Below are 25,417 nucleotides of genomic sequence, written 5' to 3'. Positions count from 1 at the left end.
GCTCTTTGCTACATTCCTGGTGTGTCCTTGAAAAGCAAAAGCACATTTTGTCTCCGACACACATTATATATGTTCGAAAAAAAGTGGCTGAGAACATGGAGTAACAACTGAAAACCGTTTCTCTTTTTAGTCGTGTCTAAAAATGCGACTCAGTGACGCACTGGAGCCACAGTTAACGTAACTCTCCTGAGCGTTATCAGCAGTTTACCGTTCACTGGTGTGTAACTGCACCTGCTCTTACTCTACTCGCTTTGGTTTGCCGAAATTCATCCTGAAAATGAAGGAAGTGAAGTGAAGAAGACGAACAGAAAGAAGAGCCTGCTGTGAGGCTGCAGTACCACTGATGGAGAAAGAGGGAGACATAGAGCAGGACTGAAGCTAAACCAGCTCTGTGTTTGTGTACAGTGTGATGGTGAAAATGTTGCTTCTCTACATGCTTGTTGACACCAGAGCGTTTAGATACAAACACTGATGGACAGCGTAGTTCGTGAATGTCGGTCCCCACTAAAGAGAACGGGCCAGAATGTGTGTGTCAGTTCATCACAAGGAGAGGACAGAAGTCGTCGACTCAAACAGGTGAACGTCAATTCTCAGGAAGTTTAATAAAAGTGCGTCTACGTTAATATTCTGTACAGTCACAGACGAACCGTGACATTCACAGACTTTGGTCCCCACTAAAGTGACAGGGGCATTTTTTTAAATATGGCAAAGTGGTTCGTAACACACTTATACAGGGACTCTAATGTTTGCACAGTTTGAAGCATCCTTGTGTTTTTAAGGGGCAGAACCAGGAAAGTGCAATGTCGACTGTGAAGAATGGAAGAAATGCAAAAGCAGTAGCATGAAATGTTGGATTTGTCTTGAGGACAAGCGTATTTCTAAAAGGCAATCAGGGGCTGCTGAGTTTATTCTGCAGTGACTCAAACAATCCAAGGTGAAGAAGGTTTTGAAAAGCGCTGACAAGTCAGGAAGAGCCGAGACCTGGAATCAAACATTCGAACGACCTGACGAAATAACGTGGTGAAGGGAGCAAGACGACAGAGAAGAAGAAGAAGAAGAAGAAGAAGACAACACGCAAATGTAACTCCCGTTTAACAGAACCCCCGTTTCCTGTTTCAGTGAAATGAACAGGACAGTTTCAAACTGTATTCGCCGCCGTCAGAACGGTCGACAGACGCCACGCTAACGTCTCACTTCAAGGAGACGCGACGGCGCTCAGATGTGCGGCCGACACAACTTCAAGCCTCTAATGAAGTTTCTCGTCTGCTCTTTGAAAGACTGAACGCTGTGTGCGCTGCTCGCTTGCCCCCCCCAGCTACCACGCAGTTTGACCCCCTCCCTCTCTCTTCACTCACACATACTCATGTGCAGACGCACACACACAAAAACACACATTCCAGCATCTTCATTAGCAATTCATGAGCGGCGTCTCATTAGACTTTAAGTTTTACCATAGGCCTCTGAAGTGTATGGCTGGAGCACTTATTAATATTTCATAGTCTCCTATTGAGGAGCTAAAAACGAAGTCGACCCGCTTCCTCTACAAAGTGACTTGCGCTCTTCTCCCCCCCCCCCCCTTATTTCCCTCTTCGTTAGACTCTCTCTCTCTTTTCCCGTCTCCTCACTGTTCACTCCTCTGCTGTCACTTTTCCTCTCTTTAGCTTCCTCGCTTCCAATCCTTCTCTGCCACACAGACCTTAACTCAAACTGACTTAATTGGGCTGTCTTTGTTCTGGGAAATGTGGGCATACCTTCGCCTTCCTTCTCGCCAGCACAGAGAGAGAGAGAGAGAGAGTGAAAAAAGTGAGGAGGAGGAGGAGGGAGACAACAGAGGAGAAACCTGAGTGAACCCTGGTTGCTCCATGAGTGCCATGCTCGGGTTGAAGGGAGGTGGTGGGGAGGCTCAGGGGGTGAGGTGAGGGGGAGGATGGGATGATGTGAGTGTGTGTGATTGTGTCAGTGTGGAGGGAAGCGTGAGAGCGAGAGGGAAAGAGAGAGAGACGGGGAGGGGAGTTCGGAGCGTTCTGACTGTCTGTCAGACTGTCAGACAGGAGCTCTGCCCCTGAAACAAACCCATGCATGAATAAGTCAATAAAGACATGTCTGTGTTGTGCTGTGTGAGTGTGTGTGTGTGTGTTGTGCTGTGTGTGTGTGTGTGTGAGAGAGAGGGAGACAGAGAGAGAGAGAGTAGAAAGAGGGAAGAGCATCGGATGAGGCTAAGGGCGAATCATGGTGTCGAAGTTTCTTGTTTCCCAGCGTCTGTGACAGTGAGACAGACTCCACATTCCCTCAAAGTTAGAAACAGATTTGAGGAGAGAGGGAGAGAGAGAGAGAGAGCGAGAGAGAGAAATCAAAACCAGAGAATGGGAAAGAGAAGTGCTTGGAATTGTTTGGGACGGTTACAAAATGCTCGCACGAAATTGGTTGGAATATTTTCTGCCCTGTGTTTTTCTGATTTATCGTCATGGCGATTGGATTCATTTTAAAAAAAATTGGTGAAATTGAGGATGAAAAATCTTCTTCTTCGCCACAGCGGATCATGTGCCTCCAACTCGTCCCCTCCCTTGTGTCCTCTTCTGTTACACCAAACTGTCCTCATGTCCTCCTTCACGACATCCACGAACCTTCTCTGTCGTCTTCATCTTCTCCTCCTGACCAAACCATCCCAAAACCAGACGCTCTTACTTTATCTGAGCTGTCCCTGGACTATTCTCACTTCTAATCCTGTCCATCCTGGTCACTCCCAACCAAAATCTCAGCGACACTTTCACCTTCCTCAGCCCTGACACTCGTCTCCACCCGCTCCACCCCGGGCCTGCGCTCTCTTCTTCACCTCTCCTGTCCACTGTCCATCGCTTCGGGTGGTTGACCCTCCTTGCATCTTCACCGTACCACCTGTCTCGCTGTCAGTAACACACTACGGTCTCCTTCCTACTGACCTTCATTCCTCTTCTCTCCAGAAGCAGACCTCCACCTCGCCAGACTCTCGTCCACATGTCCCCCGCTCTCACGACACATTACAATATCATCTGCAAACAACATGATCCACAGAGACTCCTCTCTGACCTACTTCATTTCCTATAAGTGTGTAATCATCTTATTGTCTGGAGCCGGGTCAGCTCTACATAGGCAGCCATTTTGGACCACCATGTTTTGACAGTAGCCCACAATGGACAAACTAAACATGTTTTGAGTTTTGATGCCAACCAAAGCTAACGCAGGTTCTCCAGCGACACACTTAGGGAAGAGTGAGGTGAGCGATATTCAGCGGCAACATGAAACCTCGCCAAAATGTTACATTTATACATTTAAAAATAAGAATTAAAAGAAGAAGCAAACACAGACGGATTACACTGCTGCCTAAGTTGCAATTAGCAATTTCGATTTGAAAAATCCTGGCACACAGAAAATGAAAAAGTCGAATAAAAGAAATAAATAAGTAAAAAGAAAATCCTGTCCAAAGGGGAGGCTGGTTGTTGTTGAAACTGACTTTAGTACAGAGTTCATTTCCTTAAACTTAATGATGGAGATAAACTGTAGTGAGTTTTGACTTTGCATTCACACAGACTCGACAGCTGCCTCGCCGATTCGGTGTCTGTTTTTCTATTTCCGTGGTCGCCGTAGTAACCGCACACTGTCCTCCACCCGGCTCTTTCACTAGTACTGATCTGTGTGCTACCTTTTTTTAAAAAAAAAGTTTGATAGTGAATAGATTTAAAGAAACTGCTCAGTAAAGTGAAGAGGGAGATATTTTAAACTCCCTCCGAGAGGACAACGGGAGGACAAGATGTATGGTTCAGTCATGATAGATGGAGACACATGTTGGACACGTGCACAGATGTGAGGGACACTGTTTAGACATGCATCTAAACCCACATCTTAGGTTAAAATGAGTGTAGGATTAAATACTCATTTGCAACAGTATTGATTCCAAGTCATGTATAACATACATAACATAACGTAAACTTAGCTTTGAGATTGAAATCTCTTTCCCTAGGGTAAAAATGAGTGATTTAGGAGACAGGTTATAAAGAATAATTTTGATAAAAAGAATAATTAAACAGCGTATAAAGTTAGTTTGACAGTTAAAGTGTCGGAGTTGAGGTCACAGCAGTAAATTCCTGGGCAGACGCTGAGAAAAGTCGACCAGCAACAAGACAAACAGTGACCGTAGCGACCTTAGCTATGAAAATATGGTAGCAACAAGTTGCGCAAGCACAGGAAATATGAAAATGATGTTGATACTCTGAGGTATCGAGTGTTCAGGCTGTCACCTTTCTCCAAAAATCAAGTTTGAACAAATTTAGACGGAAGTGGAATTTGTTTGAATGAATCCTGCGCCGCTCTCCTGACACACCACAAATCACTGTTTCCATGACTTTTTAATAACTGCTGCTTTATTAACAGAGCTGCATTTAAGTATTTATGACAGTAGAGTAGATGGAATGAACAGCTCCTGAACGGGACACCACTGACAACAGGAGGAAACTCTGACAGCTTTTTAAATTTCAACCTTTAAATAATGTTTTCCAAGATTATTTTGTTGGTTCATGAACAGAGTGAACGTCACCTCTGCGTCACCTGCATCGACACGATGGAACAAAAAGAACTACAACATTCTACTTTACGGCACGCGTCACAGTTCTTACGCCGTTTTAAAGTTCATTTCTGAAATTTGGCCCTCACAGATGTCCCTGGAACACACTTCTATTTATATTTAGCATTACATTATTGCCGTTGCAGCGTTGCCACCACATGATATGGTAACTGTACGACTTAAATAGTAGCTTATCATAGATTTTGAGCCAAAAAAATATCAAATTTGGAATCAAATATAGAAGTAAAAGCCCTATCGAGTGCTCGGAATTTGAGAAATTGCAGTATGAAGTCACACATGCCGTGAAGGAAGTGCCCTGAGTGTAATAAAGGTGCTGATAATCCACCGTCGGCAGCTCCCAGGTTTTGGTTGCTTAGTAACGGCGGACGCAACACAACCTCCTCCGTTAAAACCACCTGTGGCTTCTTCCAGCTCGTTTTTTTTTTAATGCAGACTCATAAACGGCCGCTATTTATCGCGATTGAGGCCCCGCTGCGGCTTGACCTCAGCGCGACCTCAACAGCCCGGTTGGCTCCGGGCGGACGAGGGCGCTGACCTCCGGCGTGGAGTGTAGATGGCGGCGAGACCCGGGAGTTAAAGTGTTCATATACTGTAGCGACACAATGACGGCTCCCATGACGCACATGTGCGCTTCAGTGTGACAAACCAATGATTTAAACGGAGGCAGCGGAGTCCGGGAGAGAGGAGTAGATGTGAGACGTGGACGACAGAGGGGAGAGACAGTGACACGCAGTGAGTGAAAGAGAGAGAGAGAGAAAAGGAGGATGGAAACAATTCAGTGTCCTTGGAAACCAATAAGGCTAATTTGAATTTGAGACTGAGGACTTTTTCTCTCTTCTTTTGCCTCGTATGACCTCCTCCTCGCCTTTCTTCTACTCTACCCAATCAATTTAATTCTCTCTCTCCCTCTCCCTGTGTGTGTGTGTGTGTGTCTTCATTCCTCCCAGATGCTCTCTCCTCCCTTCTCTCTCTCTATCTCTCCCTCCCTCCCATCCATCGTTCATTACAGCTCGCTCTCACCAAAGCAGATTTCTTTCCATGACGGATGGTCTGCGTCTGTAAATGCTCATCCCAAAGCTCTGTCTCATCTTCTGCTCATGTAGTGAAGTGAAAAGCCGAGAGGCGGGCGGTTCACCCGGGGACATGCGTGGCATTAAAGGGCAGGAACTGAAAAGGGGTGGCGGTGGAGGGGGGCGAAAGGGGGGGTGGGGTGGTTTTCTTGGGGGTACTTAGCGTCACTTTGTCACTGCCTGGATCCAGTTGTGGTGAGCTAATGCTAATGCAGCCACCACATCAGCCCTGGGAAGAAAAAAAAAAGAATCTAGCGTTGTGAACATTTTCTATCTAACTCCTCCCCCTTCTTTTTCTCTCACCCCATCAGCCCACCCCCCCCCCACCCTCACATTATCTCAACACTCTCTGTGCTTCTCCAACAAGCTCGATGCCTCGCAGGCAAGTCCTTCTCTCTCAACATCTTAACCATAAACCCCCTCCAGCCTTTCTCTCCTCACTCCATCCTGCCCTAACTTTTCCTCCCCTTCTCCTTCTCTCTCTCTCTCTCTCTCTCTCTCTCTCTGTCTGTCTACGATGGTCAGGTCTCATGGGGGAAAACAGTTGGCAGGATGCAGGCTTGCTGCCATGGCAACAGGAACCCTCCCTCTCCCTCAGGTCTCCTTAGCAACTAGTAGCTTGGCTTTGTAGTAATGAGCCGGCCCAGCATGGCATGCTGGAGAAGCACGAGATCTGTGTGTGTGTGTGTGTGTTTGTGTGTTCTTGTATTTGTTGTCTCTTTAGGACCTTTTTCTGTCATAAACACTGACCTTGTCAGGACCAGTAGTCCTCATGGACTCCAAAACCTGGTCCTAATGAGGCAGAACCTCATTTGTGAGGAACTGGTTAAGGTTAGTATGTCAGAATGAATGGAAAAACATAGCTACACAAGCCTGCATGTGTGTGTGTGTGTGTGTGTGTGTTGTGCACACTGTCAGTGAATTCTTTTGACTAGCGTTCAAATGTCAATTAATATCAGAGGATTGAATTTATGGCCTGTGATCATTTCAGACTGAATCTGCTGAATGGAAACAAATATCTCATCCTAGAGTCATGACAGTCGACTCGTCGCTAACACGGCGCAGGGTCGGATTTTTAAAAACTCTTGACTGACTTTAAAAACAGCAACATCTGCTGAGAACGTAGGTTTGTTTTATGTTTTTTTTTTTTTTCTGAGCTGGATGTTCACTCCCTGACAGACACACAGGAGTTGTTGATCCACTGCTGCCTCTGTGTGTAATTTTGTGACATTGAGGTTTGAAATCCTTTGTTGACCAGCGGCTCCTTTGTCCCCGTGAGCTAAAAACACTGATTTTCTCTACGGACTTTGGTGCAGGAGAATGAGCGGTTTACAAACTTCACTTTTTAATTTGGAGAAACTGGTGAGATTAATATATTCTGATGAGATTAGCCTTTTGTTAAGTGTTTATAATCTGTTTTTCCTGTGTGTTTTTTACTGGTGTCAGTACGTCATAGAACCACAATTCAAAAAACCTAAACTCTTTTAAGTGTGTCGTTGTCACCTCCACCAACGAGGTCATGGGTTCGTCCTTCTTTTAGCAACTTCCTGTCTCCAGTTTTTAACGGCTCAACCTGATGATTATTTTTTATGACGGGTAGGAGATCAGTATGTTCAGATCAGGATTCATTTGGTCATAAATCTGATTTAAGATGGTAACAACTATAAGCAGGTAAAGTTCTCTACATATCCAGAAAGTTCTTCTGGATCCAGTGGGTGAAAATGTGAACAACGCGAGTGTTTAAGCTCTGACTGAGTGATCTTGTTATTAGAGTATCAGGTACAGTGGAACGTTTAAGCTCGTGACTGCGGATCAATGCATGTACTGTGGCTGTATCTGGCGTGCGCGGCGTGCGTCAGTGTGTTGGATGGATGTGACAGCTGAGTGTTGAGGCGGGCGGTTTGGCCCCTGAGACCCGATGACAGGTGCGATCAGGCCTGTTTGTCAGTTTCTCCTTTGGCTCCCACAGGTGTCACAAAGCTCCACCTGGCGTGTGAAAGCTCCCCGGGGGGCCAGAGACATGGAGGTGACTCCCTTTGTGAGTGCGAGTCAAAGGTGGAGCTGACAAACGACATTTACTCTTGTTCGTTGGAGGCAAATCATGTAACGAAAACGGTCTGGTTCAAGCAGCAATGCAGTAAATATGATCACAAAACACCTCTGAATACTAGAATTTGCTACGAAGTAATGATTTCAGAGTGTAGATTGATTAATTTCACCTTAGATTTCATCATGATGGCGTGAATTACCACAATACTGTCATGTTAATGCAACAAAATTAACTTTTTAAACTATAAATATCATGCAGACTTCACACACAAGATATAAACCAAGAATAACACAGTTACAGAGTGTAAATAGATTAAAAATAACGTACAAGAAAACCTGATTTTGTTTTCTTTTGTTGCTATTCTGATAATATTTCTCAACACTTTGTGATCTTGTGTAGGTAAGTTCAATAGAAACCGACACTAAACGAAGTATCATCTCATTTAAAGATTCATTTATAGGAAATGATGTTAAAAAGCTACTAAAACTAAATTAGCTTGCTGTCTGTCTCGTCTCGCCTTGTCCTTGTAAAGTCGTTTTGGAGATGATCCGTTTTAGTTTTGTGACGTGCAGATGGTTTTCCATCTGGAAAAGTCTTTGTGGGAAACTGTGAGGGAACCGAATTCACTCTCAGGTCAAATGACTCTGTAATGCACGTGGTTCCAATGCTCTCTGAGCTCCATTGTGTCATTATTGTGAACTAAGACTTTTATTTTGAAAATCTGAGAACTATCGTCACAAATATTGTTATTGTGATATCATAATGACTTTTGTCCGACTGACCAGACTAGACGCTCACTGGCCCCCGGGTCATTTGAGTTTAAGGTGGAAAGCAGTAATTAAAGTATAAGTTATATTATGCAAAGTAATATTCGACTCAAGTAAAAGTACTCTTACTTTGATGAGACTGTACTGAACAACAGGTGAAATTACTGGTGTAAAAAACAGAAGAAAAAAGAGCACGCTTGCTCACTCTTGCATCACATGCAAAACTTTGTTATTTTACTTATTGGATGACGTTTCGGCCTTCAGGCCTCCTTAAAAATACATTTTCAAGAACATTACTGGTGTTAAATATGAACGTGTACTAAACACGGATTCTCAGCTGCTTCACAAAGTGACATTTTTACTCTATAATGGCTGCAGAAGTTCTTTGAACTCTTAACCCAGTAAATAACAGGAGGTAATATAAGTTTCATTGTTTAATCCTCCGGTTCCGCAGCAGCCGGTCTGTAATTTTTACCAAAGAAAGAAGTGCCGAAAATACAAAGCGTAGATGCGATTCAGCCTCATAAAAATCTAAAAAAAATAATAATAATGCAGGAAGTACTAGAAGAAAGCAGCTGTTTTATTGATTTAAGTCATAAAAACCTCCTCTGAAAATCATTATAAAAATGAATAGCTCATCGTACAGTTCAGATATTGGAGTGTGTTGTTTTTTATCAGGTCAATCAAACAAAAGAGCAACTTCCTTTCATTGTATTTGTACACACAAAAAAATGTTAGTAGTGTATTAAAACCTGGATTTTAAAACAGTGGTGGTCCTCAGGAGTGGACAGGAGCTAAGAGTTGCTGGACTCTGGCCCCTGAGGACCGGGCATCTCTGGCACGCAGGGAGGATTTTCCGATCCCCTGCCCTGCTTTCAGATGCTCGTTAATCTGCCGGCTCTATTTTTATCTGCCCTCTCCTCGCGGCCCCGGGGCTCTCCGCCTTCTCTCACTCCTTATGTCCGTCCGCAGAGGGACAGGCTGCCTCGCCAGCTCCAATTAGAGGCTTCTCCACTGGGGACTGGGCTTGCTGTCCGCCCCTGGTGCCTCGGGCTCTCTTCTCGTCTATACCTTTCCCAGGTTAGCCTCAGATGACGCCTCGCTCCCTGCCTGCCTCTCCTCTCCTCTCCTCTCCTCTCCTCTCCCCTGCCTCCCCCGCCTCTGTCTGCCACGTCTCCCCCGTCCTCGAGCTCGCGGAGCTCCACGGGGAGCGAGCAGGAGTGAAAGGCCTTCTGTCGCCTGAGGGCTGGCTCCAGTCCCTCGGCTCTACTTTAAGGAGAGGCTAACCGGTGCATCTTTCAGGAGGCGGCCTCGGTGCAACTGCTGCAGACACTAACTGTGATCATGCTGTCACTGCTCCTGCCACCGTGCACCTGAACCTGACGCCAACACCTGAAACACCGTCACACTCCGAGGCTTTGATGAGGTTCACACTTCTCATGTTTCAAACGACTAACACACCTGTAAAACTTTAATCATGTGACCATTCAGGTTTGTCATGGCCTGATGATCAGCACATCGTAATGTAGAATAAAATACTGTTCTATCATATTTTCATCATATCTGTCATTCTCATGGTTAAATCTATAAATTAAAAGACTTGTTTTATATCATTTTTAGCTTTAACAGTCGTCCTTATCTCTACTGCTGTGGGCGCAGGTGTAAACAGGTTAGAGAAAATTCTACTAACGAGGAACAATGACGGCGGAAAGTCGGAGCAGGGGTTTCTGTAATGAGACGAGGTGAAAGTGAAACTGGGAGGAAGTGTTAATGTGTAACGAGCTGTGGCTTCAGTTATTTAACTAAAACTAAAACTGAAATCTGTTTCTGTCCAAACTAAAAATGCTGCCAAACAAAAGTATCTATCTATCTGCTGGTCTTTGAAACAGGGGAAGCTCATTTCAGGCCCAGTTATTTATACATAAATTCTTACACAAATTCTGCAAACGAACAACTACAACAAGGAAACGCTATAATTATGTAAAAATGAAATTCTATAATCATGTTTTTATTTATCGCCGAGCAAATAACACACAACGAGCAGTTGTTTGTTTACAGTCCGTGTTTGGTTTTGCAACACTGTCAATCAAAAACTGGCTCCGCCTTTCAGACAGTTCCTCCAATCATCACGCAGAAGCCCAGTGTCCACGCCGTGCCCACTGCGCCATTGACTCCCAGAGAAGCTGAGCTTCCATGGAAGTGACATTTTTGCCACATTTGTCCAATTATAAGTGAAAAAAACCCCTATTCTGTGTCGTTGAAGCTGAGCTTTAAGTAGCGTTAATGCGGAGGCTGCTACGGGAATACGAAAATCACTTAAGACGATCCATCATCCATGATAACCGGCTGATTCCGAACAATCTAGAGCACGTTTAGTATAAAATGTAAATGCAACACAGAACATATTTAGTGACATTTTCGAAGAAGCTGAGCTTCACTCGCTGTCTTAGAGAAATCACCACTGCTGATTGTTCATCTTTATTGTAAGTAACTGTCCGATGTCGGCCTCCATGATCGTGTCTCTTTCCTCTGTCTGCTTCTGACCCACTATTGTCCTGCTCCAGTCTCGGCTCCCACTTAAGCCCCGCATGCTCACACCTTCTCCAACCCCATTAATCCCTCTGCCTCCCACTCCTTTATTTCCCTTCAAAGAGACAAGCGCTGCCTGTGACATCAGTCACAGGAAGTGAATCTTTAACGTCGACTAATTTCCATCGATTGCCTCCAGACAGGCTTAGCAGACGAGACCCATTCCCACACAGAGCCTGGCTGCTCTCATTTAAGTCTCCCCGCCTGCAGAAAATGCCTCACAATGAGTGCAGTCAGTGCTTTTATCTTCTCCCCCACTCCTGCTTATTATCAAATAAATGTGCGGCATGAAGAGATACCCATTGACAGGACCGTGCATAATGACTCCTGGCTGTGTGAAATGGATTAATAAATAATGGTTGAGTGAGGGGAAGAAGCGGCTTTGCCTCGTCCCACTACTTCTCAACAAGGCCGGCGTAGAACAAATCCCCGCCATGCTCGGCGGGACTGTGTCGGACCACATCTATCGGAGTGCGGCACGGAATTTAAAACATTAGCCTCCACTTGAACGTGCAGTCGAATGTGTCGTAAATTAGAGGTGCGGGCTTCTTAAAATGGGAAGCAGGGAGGACTATAAAATCCACTACATGATGTTCTACTGAGTCCTCTGCAGAAAGCGTCTCCAGGAGACACGACTCCTGTGAGGATAGAGAAGTAAAAGCAGCTCATAAAATTGTTCTGGAGCAGAGCTGCTCTGCAACCTGTTCCCCCCCCCCCCCCACCCCGTCTGGCTGCTGACAGAGACGCAGCAGAAGGTAAATCAGTTTCCTCTTTGCTTCTGCTTTCACGCTCTCATGAGTTTTGCAATAGTTTGAGAGCGGACACACACACACGTACAGTATCCTGCAGCAGCTCAGTCAAACAGGCGCAGGATCATAATGTTGCAATTTCTGCAAAGCTCCAACACTTTTGACCGCTCGTATTTATGACCCCGCCCCCCCAAGGAAAATCATGTTTAAGTGAACATTTGGACTAAAATGATTTTGTTAATTGAGAGAAAAAATATCAGCATTCAGTGAAAGATTTTGTCATTAATAAGAAAAAATATATATCTTTCATTGAGGAAAAACAGCCTTTTTTTAACTTAAAAAAATTCAAAAGCATTATTTTGAAATTTTTTTCCAAGACTACAAAAGTAGAGTTCTATTATGAAAAAAATTGTCTTGTTATATGAAAGACAGAGCCATTTTTTGAAAAACTATTAATGAGAAAAACTACAGTTTTTTTGGAAAAATGATCTCTCGTTAATTGAGAAATAAAGAGCAATGTTTTGAAAAAAAAGATTATTGAGAAAAACAGCCATTTTGAAGGAAAAAAGTATTAATATAGTATTAATTGAGAACAAATTATTTTTTGGAAAACAAAAATCTTGGTACGTGAGGAAAACAGTACTTATTTTGGAAAGATATCTCGTTAATATAGAAAAAAGGTGAACACAATAGTATTTTGTATAAAAGTAACACTTACAAAAAGTGAAATATTGCACAATAAAAATCGCATGTTCAGGACCTTCACCTTCATCCATTCACTGTCAGTGACATATTACATCATTAACACTCTGGGCTTTGTGTATAGTGACAACTTTTTTGTTGTTGTTGTCGCCTGTTCTGAACCAGAGGAGCTTAAACAGAGTTTAAACCCATGGACGGAGGTTGTGAGAGTGAAGTGTGCGCTGACTGTGCCAAAGTAATAAGTCTGAGACAGAAGGTGAAAAGGTCTCAATCTCCTTAAAGCTAGATTAAGGAGCAGCTTGATCAAGGCGTCTTAAGTGCTTCATTTTAGAATCAGGATCAATATCCGCTAAGAAGAATTGAGCTCCGAGCTTGGGTAGGTGACGCTGATTGAATGGAGGCTAATGACTTTTCTGAAGCCCCTAAACACCAGAGCAATGGCTCATACTGTCCGTCCTCTGTGGGTTGTTTTTTTTATTTTCTTAGTATTTGTTTTTCTTTAAATTTAAGTGGAGAAAAGGATTAATCCAGTTCTCAGGACAGGACCTTGTATCAGAGTGGACGCTCACAGACGCAAAAACATGTGGTGTGGACAACAGTGACGTGACGTGACGTAGACCGGATCAAATCCAGATTTGTTTTCGAACGCCTGTGCTTGTTTTCGATAATAACTGCCCGAGCAGTTACTGCATGTGTGGCAACACGGCGGCGCCCACCCTCGGTCGCCATGATCCGACCAATCCTCACCCCGCCGCGGTGGTTTCAGGGTGAAACCCAGCTGAGGGGGCCCAGAATTAACCAGGATTAGCCTTGGATTGTCGGGGATTACTCGGGCTGGAGAGAGATTAAGCGTGATTGCCAGTTTGGGGCGGGCGGAGGGCGAAGTGTGCAAGTCCCTGTGTGTCAAGTTAATAAATATACTGTGTGTATATATATATATATATATACATATTTATATATGTTACATGTGTGACGTGTGTTTACTGTAGAGTCTGGACTAAAACACATCCACATTATTTTGCTGTACATTGTTCTGTAGAGAGAATACGGAGTCATATATGTGTCATTATTGGGATTATCATGGAACTGAAGTTTGCCAGCATGTAGTCCCAGTCATTTATTTATTTACAGTCTCTGCCGCTGGTGGTCTGTCTCTCGGAAGCCAAACTTTAAATTTGAGTGCTAAAAGAGAATGTTTACATCCACATGACTTAGTTAAAAACACATTGAAAAAAATCAGTGATGTTTGGTTTCGTTACAGACATGATTAGACCGTTTTACTGCTCACCCGCAGTATGAAGTGTATTTTTCTGGTTCTCAAACTACGTACAATCTGAGAAAATACTGATCTCTCGCTCAGTAACACCATGATCACCAACGTTAAAATACAGATTTATTCTCTCATCTTCCTCCTCTTCCTCACATACACGTCACACACTGCTATAGTGACATTAGATTCAGATTTCTCAGCTCCACTCCGATCACATACCCTGGTATATACAGCAGAAGAGTATTTCTGATTTCCATAGTTGGAGAATCATGGATTTAGACATTCAAATATTCCCTGACATTGTGAAAAAGTGTGAGGGTCTGCTGTGTGGATACACGGGCCATTAGTTAACCACTGGTCTGACTTCCCCTCGACTCCGTAAAACCAGCCGAGTGTCAAGATCAAACTCAGTCGTTGTATAACGTGGAGCGGTGGTGAAGTGGAGGTGGATTCAGTGCAGCAGGCTCCCTGTAGAGGAACAGGGGTGGATTTGGAGGCCACACTCGTCTGCAGCAGTCCATCTCCTGCTGCATTAGCACAGAGCAGTCAGCGGGCACAGGCCGCTCCACTTCAGAATCAGTCTTCCTGACAACTTAATACGTACAGTGAAGCACGGACGGGCAGCCGTGTGCCGTGAAGGGCTGAGAGGCTGCAGGAATGATTTCAGTGATCCGCTCCTCCGCCGAGGCTGACAGTGAACTAAACTGTGACATCTCCTGCTACAGGACCTTCCATTAAGAGAAACTGAAAACTCTACTCCCACTGCATGTGACGGCCCAGCACTGCGACACAGTCAAACTAAAGCTGGAGTGAGTAACTTTTAATGTGAACGAATGGCAAATGCAAACCGTTATTTATCTGCACCCAGGGAGAAAATGGGTTTACCCATCCCGGGACTTGAACCTACAAGCCCGATTTCTTTTCCCATGGCTTCATATAATAAGACTGGCTAATAAAAAAAAACACACCAAGAACCTGGACGTTCAGTAGGACGTAACAATCGTTGCCAACATAACCCAATGCAAAGCAAATCAAATCAAGCGCTCCCTGACAACATGCCTGCATGTGTCAGCAACAGCTGCTGCTGTTTCCGTCACCACGCAGCTCCAAGTCATTCAACGTTCTCTCGTTCTTTCTGTATATATGGTTTTTGGTCCTCACAAAGCCACAAAGTTCCTCACATCTTTAAAGGGCTTTTTGGGGGTTAAGACCTGGTTTTAGGATAAGGGTAAAGGTAAAGGTAAGGGACTAGTATGCATAATGTCTATGTGGGTCCTCACTATGAATGAAGCACAAACGTGTGTGTGTGGGTGTGTGAGGGAGAGAAAAGTAGGTCATAAAGACCACACTCCTCTGGTAATTACTCAAAAGTCCACAGGGGGGCATTAGAATTTCCACACTGATGCTTTAATCATCATTATTACAAGCACAACCAAAAAGTTAGGTTTCTTTTCTTTTTCTCTCCGTTCATGTTTTTTCCTCTTTCTTCCAGCAGTGGATCTGTTTCCACACATAGTTTTAAATTAAATGGCCCAATAACCACTGTAGGTTATACATTTTAATTCCTTTTTTCTTTTTTTTTTGCCTTAATTTGCAGCTTTTGTTGCTCACTTGTGCAAGTTATGAGTGATAATCATTAGTGACACATTGATATTAATGAACGTGTGAGCGTTGATGCTCAATTACCTACAGTGCAGCATCGGTGGCTCAATGAACGCCGGGAGGAAACACTGTTCTCTCTGTGTCTGAGCAGCAAAAACCAAAAAGTAAGGGGCGGACTTGGATAAGATTGGTGGACGGATCGAGATTCAGCAGTTTATCGATGCTGTATTGATTTATTTATTGATTTATTTAATCCCTCAAACAAACCAAATACAAATGAAAATTCCCAAAACGTGAATGAAAAGGAGCAGAAAAAAAATGACTAATCTTTATTATCTGACCCTATGACACAAACACAATACAATTAAAATAAAATCAGGTGTAAAATAATGTTCTTCTACACTAAATAATTTACCTGTCACAGCACAAACGCGAGCAGAACCTTAACTAATGTCATTACATTCTCTCTCTCAACATTTAATTGTCTTTTTATGTTTGTATTGTAATATTAGACTTTATTATTAGAGTTTATTTGGCTTTTCTGTCAAGATTTATTCCATAAACTGATTCCTGACGCTTCGTTCCTGCATTTTTTCAAATAATCTTCTAATTAATGGAAGGCATTCATTATTGTTATTATTATTGTTATTATTATTATGAGTAGTAGTAGTAGTAGTAGTAGTAGTAGTAGTAGTGTTATTGTCTGTCACAACAGTTGACATTTCCCTGACCTTGAAGGAGCCAGAAACTTAACCCAATAACAAAAGAATAAACTTGATAAAACAGTAAAAAAAGCACAAATCTTCACTAAAGCTGCTCACTTTCTGTATCTGGATGACAAGATTAAATCATTTCTTCATCAGGTCATAAGTTTTATCCCCAAAGAATCCATTTTTTTAGGTTTTGTGTTGCATTTGCTGCTCACAAAGAGAACAAAATGTGGCCAAAATGATCTTTTCTTAAAGGATTTATATCTCGGATTCATTCTCATGCACATTTGACCTCAGATATGCTTCTCGTAAATCATCACTCATTGTGTTTTCCTTCGTTTTTCATCACGTTACAGTTCTTTCAAATGCACACACAGTTATGTCAGTAACTGCATGAAGGTGACGTAGAGTTTTCTTTCTTTTAAATACAACCGTTTTTGATGAATGGCGCCCAGTGTTTTCTACAAATCACCTTGTGGACAATAAGCGCTGCCATTTCATGTAAACAGTAAAACGACTGACGCTTTTGGAATCCGACTGTCAAGCGGCAGCTGTGTTTTACAGTCTCGCCGGACTGAGTGATGCTCTTCTGTTTTAAATTGGCAGGATCGGTCAACATATCCCGCCATCAATCGAACAAACTTTACAAAGAACGAGGCTTGGCAGGAAAAAGGCCGTAATTCAAGCTGCGTTACATAAATCCTGGTCAGGCTCAGTGACGCGTTGGGAGCTGTTTCCTGAACGTACACACCAGTATGTATATATATATATATATGTATATATATATATATATATATATGTATATAAAAATCACAAGCTGACACTGTGCAATTACCAAATCATAAACGCTGCAATTACTATGTTCTATGGAGCAAATAAAAATTAGAATACATTTATAATAAATGTTCTATTGCCTTCCCTTTGGAAAAATGAGGAAATCATTTGTGTCATGAGTATTATGGATGATGGTGCCACATAGTGATCTATAAAAAATGTGGTAACACTTTAGATCAGGGAACACATATTCACTATTAATAAGTTGCTCACTAAAATGCATAAATAGCACACTAGCCCTTTATTAGTAATTATTAAGCACGTATTAACACCTTATTCTACCTCTATCACGACATGATTTTTCCTGATTAAGGTGTTAATACGTGCTTAATAATTACTAATAAAGGGCTAGTGTGCTATTTATGCATGATAGTGACCACATAATGGTGAATATGTGTTCCCTAATATAAAGTGTTACCAAAAATTTAAATCCATTCAAGTGAAAATTAAACAGGGGAATGAAGTTTGGAAAATGCTCACTCTAACGCACCAAAGTCCATAGAGAAAATCAGTATTTTTAGCTCATAATGAAACAGGAGCTGCTGCTCCACTGCTGCCACATTTGTTAAGGTTTTTGTCACAGCGGTAAATCAAAGTGAAGAATTTCAAAGACAGAAATAAAACAAATAAGACATTTACACTGACTGATGGAGGCAGCAGTGGATCAACAGCTCCCGTGCGCTGCGATGTAAAAATCCCTGATTTTCTCTATGGGCTTTGGTGTGGGAGAGTGAGCGGTTTCCAAACGTCGGTGTCTCGTCAAACGCTGACAGCTTTCACTGGAGCAGGTGTACGTTTAATGAGGTGAGCCTTTTGTGGACCGGCTGTTTTTTCCTGGCGCCCCCCCGCTGGCAGCCATGTGTTCTGGTTCTCGGTGACGGTGGGACACTCGCGGAGCTTCGGTCGCGCTCCCACCGCTAACAGTGTCATTTGTTTTCGTGGCACGGAACAAGTCGGCACTTTAAGGCGACGTATAACGTGTAATGTACGTGCTTCCCGCTCGTTTTCTTTATCTGTTTCACCGTCTTACAAATAAAAAGACAGAGGCCACTTGTATAGCGAGGTGTTTCTGTCACTTTGCCTGCAGTCACGGATATGAATTCACTGGAAAAGCGTTAAATCTGCTCTTCACTTCAACCGCTCTACAAGGTCCAACTAAAAACCATCATCCATATTCATAAGTCTTCTGCTAATTTGTTGATGATTCATCGGAGCCTTGTTGCACTTCTGTGCTCAGATAAGGGGGCGGAAAATTGGAACATTAGAGTGAGTAACAGAAACAGATTTCCACTGTTAACAGTGTCAGCACAGAAAGGCCCGTCTAAGCCTTTGATCATATTAAACAGGGACGAGCGGGTGATGATGATTCGTGTTTTCGTTGGGTGTGATCAGGACCGGACAGGAGCGGAGATGAGAGGGACAGCTCAGGGTGAGATGGTTTGGTCAGGACGGACAGTGACTGTTGAAGACGAAGCTGGCGAACAGGAGGAAAAGAGGAAAAACCACAGAGAAGACATGAGGACAGTTTGGTGTAACACAAGAGGACACAAGGGGGAGGACAAGATGAAGGCAGATGATCTGCTGAAGGAGAAGAACAGATATGTTTCTCAGTATCGTTGTCAGGCCAAAATCACACAAAACAGATATCGGTGAGGGAAAAAGTAAACTGCAACACAATCCTTAAACCCTAAAGGCACAGGCAACATGCCATAAAGTGAGACTCCACTGTTAATAATTAGGATATCCTGAGGTTTTAATATCAATTCTTTTTATCTCATCTATTTATTGGTTATGATCCCTGGTTTAAAGTTTCAGAAATTTAGAATGTTTTTCTTAATGTTATATACACTATTGTGACAACACGTCAACGACCGCTGCTCTTACACAATGAAATCATTTTGTTAGATTCTGTATGATTATGGGTTCGACACTGTTTTTCCAACTGAACGTCGACTGTAGCGGTCGGCACTGCTGTGCAGGACAAATGTCACTCTGGGACAATAAAGTTGAAGTTAATCTTGATTATTAAAAAAATATATAATAATAATAATAAATCAAACATTCTGCCACATTGTGATTGTGGCTTGTACTGTACAATGTATCAGCAGGTGAAGGAGCAGCAGTTGTGGTTATAATTGCAGTTCTAGTTGTACAGAAGCTTTTTTTCTGACGCACACACACACACACACGGCTGCTAATCACAGCTTGGTACAGGTAGTGAGGCGTTGGGAGTACCGGTGATTGAGCCTCCCTGGTGGATTGGAAGCAGGAATCTGACAGACTCAGATAAAAGGCTGTTTGGAGTTGCCTGCAGCATCAAACACCATCAATCCCCCACCACCACCACCATCACCACCAACTCCCCCTCTCCCTCCCCAACACACACACACACACACACACACACACACACACATCACCTCCACTCTCCTCATTTCTCCTTCTTTTTTGGTTTACTCTGTTGCCATGGCTACGCCCAGCCAGAGCCGTCACGTCGAGGAGGAAACCTGTCAGGGTGCCGCTCTCGGATCACCTGATGCGGGTCGCCTCCGCTGGCGAGCCTCTTTCTTTCACACAGTGTGATCGTCCAATTGGGCTTTGATTGTGTCTGAGCTCCGTGGCGTGGAGTCGCACAGAAGTGGAGTCGGCCTAATTTGTTGGCAAATGTTGAGCATGTGCCGACCTGGTTTTCTTTTTCTTTTTTTGGCGGGTACCCTCCTGAAGAGCAGCAGCAAACCTCCAATCCCACGTCTGAGAAGAGTGCCTAGTCAAAGCAGTGCGATGTGAATGGATGATAGGGTGAAATTACCTGCGAGTGGTCATGCAGAGAGGAGGGTGGGTGCATGTGGAGGAGCTTTTCCACACGCTAACAATATTAGTGGTGAGAAACGAGCCGGATCTGAAACCCACTTCAAGCTGAAATCCCCCTGTAAACATTTTGCCACAAACCTATTACCCGCTGTTGTGGATGTTTTCATATTGCGATGCAATAATAAAGAGCTGTCACCACTTTTTGGCTGGCAGTCCATTTCACAGCCATGTGGCTGTGAAAGTGCCGCCTCAGTGGAGGGGAGGATACATATGCTGAGTGTATGGACTGAGGTGACGGCTGAAGGGTCGACCGATGCCGGACTAATGTGCCCCACCTCCAATTCCCCCGAGGAACAAAACAGCAAAATAAAAAAAAAAAATGTATGTCAATATCATGATATTCCAAGAAAATGTCATTTCAACATTTAAAAGATAAAAATATACTCATCTACTACATCTTCAATGACCTAATGACTGCACCGAGCGTGTGTTTAGTGGACTTCATGCGTGTTTGCTGAAGTGATGAAATTTACAAGGTTCATTGAATGCACCTCAACACACTGGACTCTCTCAATAACTGTCATGTGCTGGATCTTTAAACGGTTGTTTTTGTTATTAATCATCAGGAGATATTTTGTCCACCTCTTTATTTAGCATTGAAGTATTTGTTTATTTCATTGGACACCGTCTTTTGTGCATTGGCACTAATTTGTGAGTTAACGAGGTGCTGTTTTACTAAGTTATTTGACTTTCATCATTTATTTTGACACAAATATTTAATGGAAATATGATAAAATAATAATTTATTACTATTATAGTTTATTTTTTGTAGCTCTTTAATTGCACATTGCTAAATTCTTTTTAAATGAGATGAGTTTAGTCATCGTCATGGTTACAATAAGTGCGCTATCTGTTGTTTTATTTTGTCATTTTTGAGTAGGCTGACACCACATTCATCCCCGTAAATGAAAATCAACACAAGACCATTCTTCTGAGATTGCTATCATTTAAGATTTAAGCCAATATAAGCATCAAGTAAAGGGTCCCAAAATCTTGCTTAGGGCCCCTTGAAGGCTAGGGCTGGCCCAGTATACACATATATTAAATAATAGGGGCCCTGAAATCATGCACAAATCATAATTTGTGCTACATGCGTTACAAGCTGGTAGTAACCACAACTGTGGAAGTCTCCACATGACAAGAGGAGGCAGCGCAGCCATTGGCCAGGATCTGCCAATGCATATAGATCGTAAAATATCCTGTCGGAGCCAATTAAAACGGCTAAAACGATCAATCATTCGACCTCAAGTGAAATAAAAGCTGAGCACAGATTTGCACCTCCTGCTGTTTCCTCTTCGGTTTTTTTTTCCTTTCCTCATATTTGCCACGTCTTTCAGTCTGAATGAATGGATGCCGGAGTGAAAGAAAGATGAGGGAGGTGGTGGATGAAAGTTGTGTTCGGTGATGAGAGGATGGATGTGGAGAGGAGGAGAGAATGAGCGATGTCGTGATCAAGAGACGCTGGGACTCAGAGAGGGAGATGAATGGGGCTGAGAGCAGGAAAATTGGACAGGAGGTGGGGGGTTGAATGAAGATAGAGAACGGCTCAAGATATCAGGAGACAGAGATTGTGAGCTATGTGCAGGTAATAAACAAGGCAGAAATAGATGGATATCTCAAGGGAGGAAAAAGAAAAGTGAGCCATTGTGTGCATGAGGTACAAGTCGCTGGGTTTAGGTGGTGTGTGTGTGTGTGTCTCCCGAAAGAATAAAAAAGGGGCAAAAAAGAAAGGGAACTGGAGACGGCGGAGGCAGGAAATGTGGACTGTGTGTGTGAATAGTGACACAATCAGAAAAGATTTGGATGAACATGCTGTACTTAAAGTGACTTGGCCAGCTGAGATGATGTGTATCCCTGCTAAGCTCTTCCTTTAGGCAGGTCTTAGGTCTCATCAATTCACTCCAGGTTGGCCAGGGCTTCAGATGCTGCTGCAGAGCCTTGGATTAACTATACATCCGTCACTCACACACTTAAACATGGGTCTGGAGCGGCTTATCCTAACTCCACCACCATCCCACCCACGCTGCACTCGCTCACAACCGCTACATCCACTTCCCCCTCAGAGCGACTCGCCGGAAAGACTTCATCATCATCATATAGCGATATACAGTATATATAAATGCCACCGTGGCCTACAGTTATGTTAATTATGCCCAGTGATTCTAAAAGAGGTTAAATGAGCTTGTCCCTCCCTTATTCTCTTTTCTTTCCCTCTGTCTTATTCCAGGCCTGTGCATGACTGTTTCTTTTTTCACTCTGGTGCTCTTCCAGAGCTTCTCCTGCCAAATCAACCTCCCCCTCTCAGCTCCCTCCCTCCCTCCTCCCTCTCTGTGTCTGGCTGGATCTCTGGCTCTCATATTTGGAGGCCCCTGCAATCGATACAGGCTGTCTGTGATTGGGTTCCCTCGCGTGATTCATTTCTGTAACCTTGGTGATGGTTTGATGTGGAGGCTGCACCCATGTCCATATTATGACTCAGTGAGCGCGTGTGGATAGGAGAGGTTGGTCAAGGGAGGTATCGATTGGTCCTTCACTCTCCCCGTCCTCTTTGCTCTCCTCTCCATCTCCCTCTCTTTCTTTATCCATCTTTTTTTTCTCACTTGCCATGCAGCCTTGATAGTTTGGCCATCATTTGAAATTACTTTGTGTTCTCAAGAAATGATTATTTAACCCTAAATGCTCCCTCGGGTTCTAATCTTTATCTCTTCTCTTCTCTCTCCACCCCCCTACCCCAATTTTTCTCTCATTTCAGAACTCAATCAGACACAATCTGTCTCTACACAGTCGCTTCATACGTGTGCAAAATGAAGGGACGGGGAAGAGTTCCTGGTGGATGCTGAACCCGGAAGGTGGGAAAAGTGGAAAGGGACCCAGGCGACGTGCAGCGTCCGTCGACAATGGCACTCGCTACCTGAAGACCAAGGGCCGCATCAGCCGCAAGAGAGCAGGAGCTTTGGGCCTTGGACGGGGACAAGGTCAAGGGGGCGGGCCAGCGATGCAAGGCTCTCCAGAGCATGGCAGTCCAGCAGGGAAAGGAGGTGTGGTCATGGGGGGTGAGGAGTACGATACCTGGACGGATCTCCATTCCCGCACCTCCTCCTCTGCCTCCACACTAAGCGGCTGTTTGTCCCCAATCCTGGCTGAGGCAGAGGCTGATGAACCAGAGGAGGGTGGATTATCCTGTTCAGGCTCCCCACGGTTGTATCCTAGCCCAACCAGCACCCGTTCCCCTGCCCTGGGCACTGGGGGCCACTGCCCCACTGTGGAACTGCCCCAGCTGACTGACCTGACAGGAGCGATCAGTCTTGATGAGAGTGGCTACCCTCAGCCACCACAAATTAAATGCAATGGTTATCCCTATGTGCCTGGGCCCAAGGCAGAGGGCTCTTACTGTGGGCCTATTTATGGACAGTCTTCACTGGGCATGCTCCGGCACCACACTCCCATGGAGACCATCCAGGAGAACAAGCCAGTCAGCTTTCAGCGCCCACTGAGAGGCTACTCGGAGAATAATGCCCTGCAGAGTCTGCTCACCGGAGGTCCTACATACTGCAGCAAAGACACAGTGCTAGGTCAAGGACGGGATACACACACATTAATAACACAGGGACCCAATGGTGTTCACAACCAGCACAATCAGAATCGCAGCCACAATCACAGCCAAGAGCATGCCCATAATCCCAGTCTACACAATGGACACAGCTCAGTCCATGACCAGAACACAGCCCACCATCAGAACCACAATCAGGGTCACAAACACCAAGCCAGCCTCGACTACAGCCACAAGCCGCACCCTGCCCACGACTACGGTCCGAGTCACGAGCACGGTCACAGGAACAAAGTAAACCCCAGCCATGATCACACTACGCGCTCCAGCCAGAGTCACATGCACGGCCACAGCCAACATAATGCTGTGCCCAGTGGGCCGCCACCACAGGCCATCTCGCCACGTGTTAGCACCGACATCCTGCAGCCCTACAGTCTAAAAACCTCCAACCACTATGGGCCGCGACCACACCTCCCAACATCGCCATCCCTGCCGCCCAACCCTGCCGGGGTTATGGATGTTCCCCAGGATCCCTGTCGCCTGGCATCTGCGCCTCACCCTCGTCACCAGCCGTACCCAGGAGCTCACCATCAAGGTATGACCAACTCCTGGCATGGCTACTACCACAACAACCACCAGCATGGAAACGTTGGTTACCAGGGGCAGCAGCACTCCTCCCACAGTCGAATGGCTGCCAACCTGGAGATGGAGAACATACCTAATAGCCTGGACTGTGACGTAGACTCTATCCTGCTCAATGACTTTATGGACACTGAGAGCATGGACTTTAACTTTGATGGCTCTCTTTCCCATGGTGTGGGCATGGGGATGGGCATGAGCTTAGGGGCATTTGCTTGCCCTCCATCAGCTCACTGCAACCAGAGCTGGGTGCCAGGCTGAATCCTGGTCCCTGGGCTTGGATAGACACAACACTCAGCCTCTGGGCCAGGCTGCCGGTGGACTGTGATTCTCCGAGACTGTAGAGCAAAATAACTTGTCATTTTTTTTTTCTGGGGACTCCCTACACCATTACACTCTACTCCCCCCCCCTCCTGTTTATAAAGCTTTCTGTCTCCATATTGAACCTGCCGCCAATGATCCCAGAGCTTATCACCACCTTGTTTATGCCCTTCAATTTTTTTCTCCTCTGTTTTTTTTTATCTCTCCTCCCAGTCTTGTCCTCCTCGTCCTAAGCTCTCAAGCACTTTACATCCATCCTTTCATACAGATGCAGTAACACAAAGACCAGGCAAAGTCACATCACGTGTTGGCTTAAGTTTAATGTATGCAATCCACTTCACTGTATTATCTCCTCCGACAAAGAAGGTGTTGTTTTTGACTTGGGAAAATGATCAAACAGCTGCATAAATATTTGTCAGAGTAGAGTTGTGCTCAGATTGGGGTTAAAAGGCTTTGAGGTTTAGGGATGAAGAAAATGGGAGGGTTTTTTTTTAGAGGAAGAGGGAAGCAGAAGTAAAGAAGGATTGAAAAGAAGGGAACTCGAGGGTCAGTGTGACTTCTCTCACTGGTGGCAATTCAGTCATCCATCAGACAACCATCAACAACACTCCATTGAAATGCAACGTCCCTTCTTTAATCTCCAAAGTAATGCCAGAGTGATGCATCACTATTGCAAATTTAATGCGCCACTGTGTTTTTTTTCAACCCACCCTTCAGCTCCGGACACACCAGCTTAATGTGTTTTGGTGAAAGTGATGATTAAAGTCACTCTGCACTAAATGGGAGAGGGATTGAAAGGGGTGGTATTGTGGAGGGAGGGAGGCAGGGAGGGATTGGGGGGGGGGGTGTGGTGTAGTGGAGAGGAGAAATGCAAATATTCCCACAGTGCCTCTTGCCTCTTCCTCTCCATTTTGTGGATTTATGTAGCTTTCCCCGTAATGAAATAAGCAACGATCAGAGCCTGCTGTACATCCTGAGGAGCTCCCTGATTGGCCGGCGCCGGGCTGCCTGAGCATAGCTCCTTCACCGGCTGACCCCAGAACAGCTTAGTGAGCAGCGGTGGTCAGGCCAGGATGTTGAC

The 25,417-nt window shown here is 44.5% G+C and overlaps 1 protein-coding gene across 1 annotated transcript in view; it reads left to right on the top strand.

Annotated features, from left to right (window-relative positions):
* Positions 1–25,141, top strand: part of foxo6b (forkhead box O6 b) — a 48,080-nt gene extending 22,939 nt beyond the window's left edge. Inside the window, exon 2 of the mRNA XM_058619861.1 lies at positions 22,582–25,141. Within this exon, the coding sequence (XP_058475844.1) occupies positions 22,582–24,276 (1,695 nt within the window). The 3' untranslated portion in view covers positions 24,277–25,141. The remainder of the gene's footprint in view (positions 1–22,581) is intronic.
* Positions 25,142–25,417: the final 276 nt, after the last annotated feature.

This window comes from Solea solea, chromosome 20 (genome assembly GCF_958295425.1).
Source record: "Solea solea chromosome 20, fSolSol10.1, whole genome shotgun sequence".
NCBI classification, from domain to species: Eukaryota; Metazoa; Chordata; class Actinopteri; order Pleuronectiformes; family Soleidae; genus Solea; species Solea solea.
This window is presented reverse-complemented; position numbering and strand designations above follow the sequence as displayed.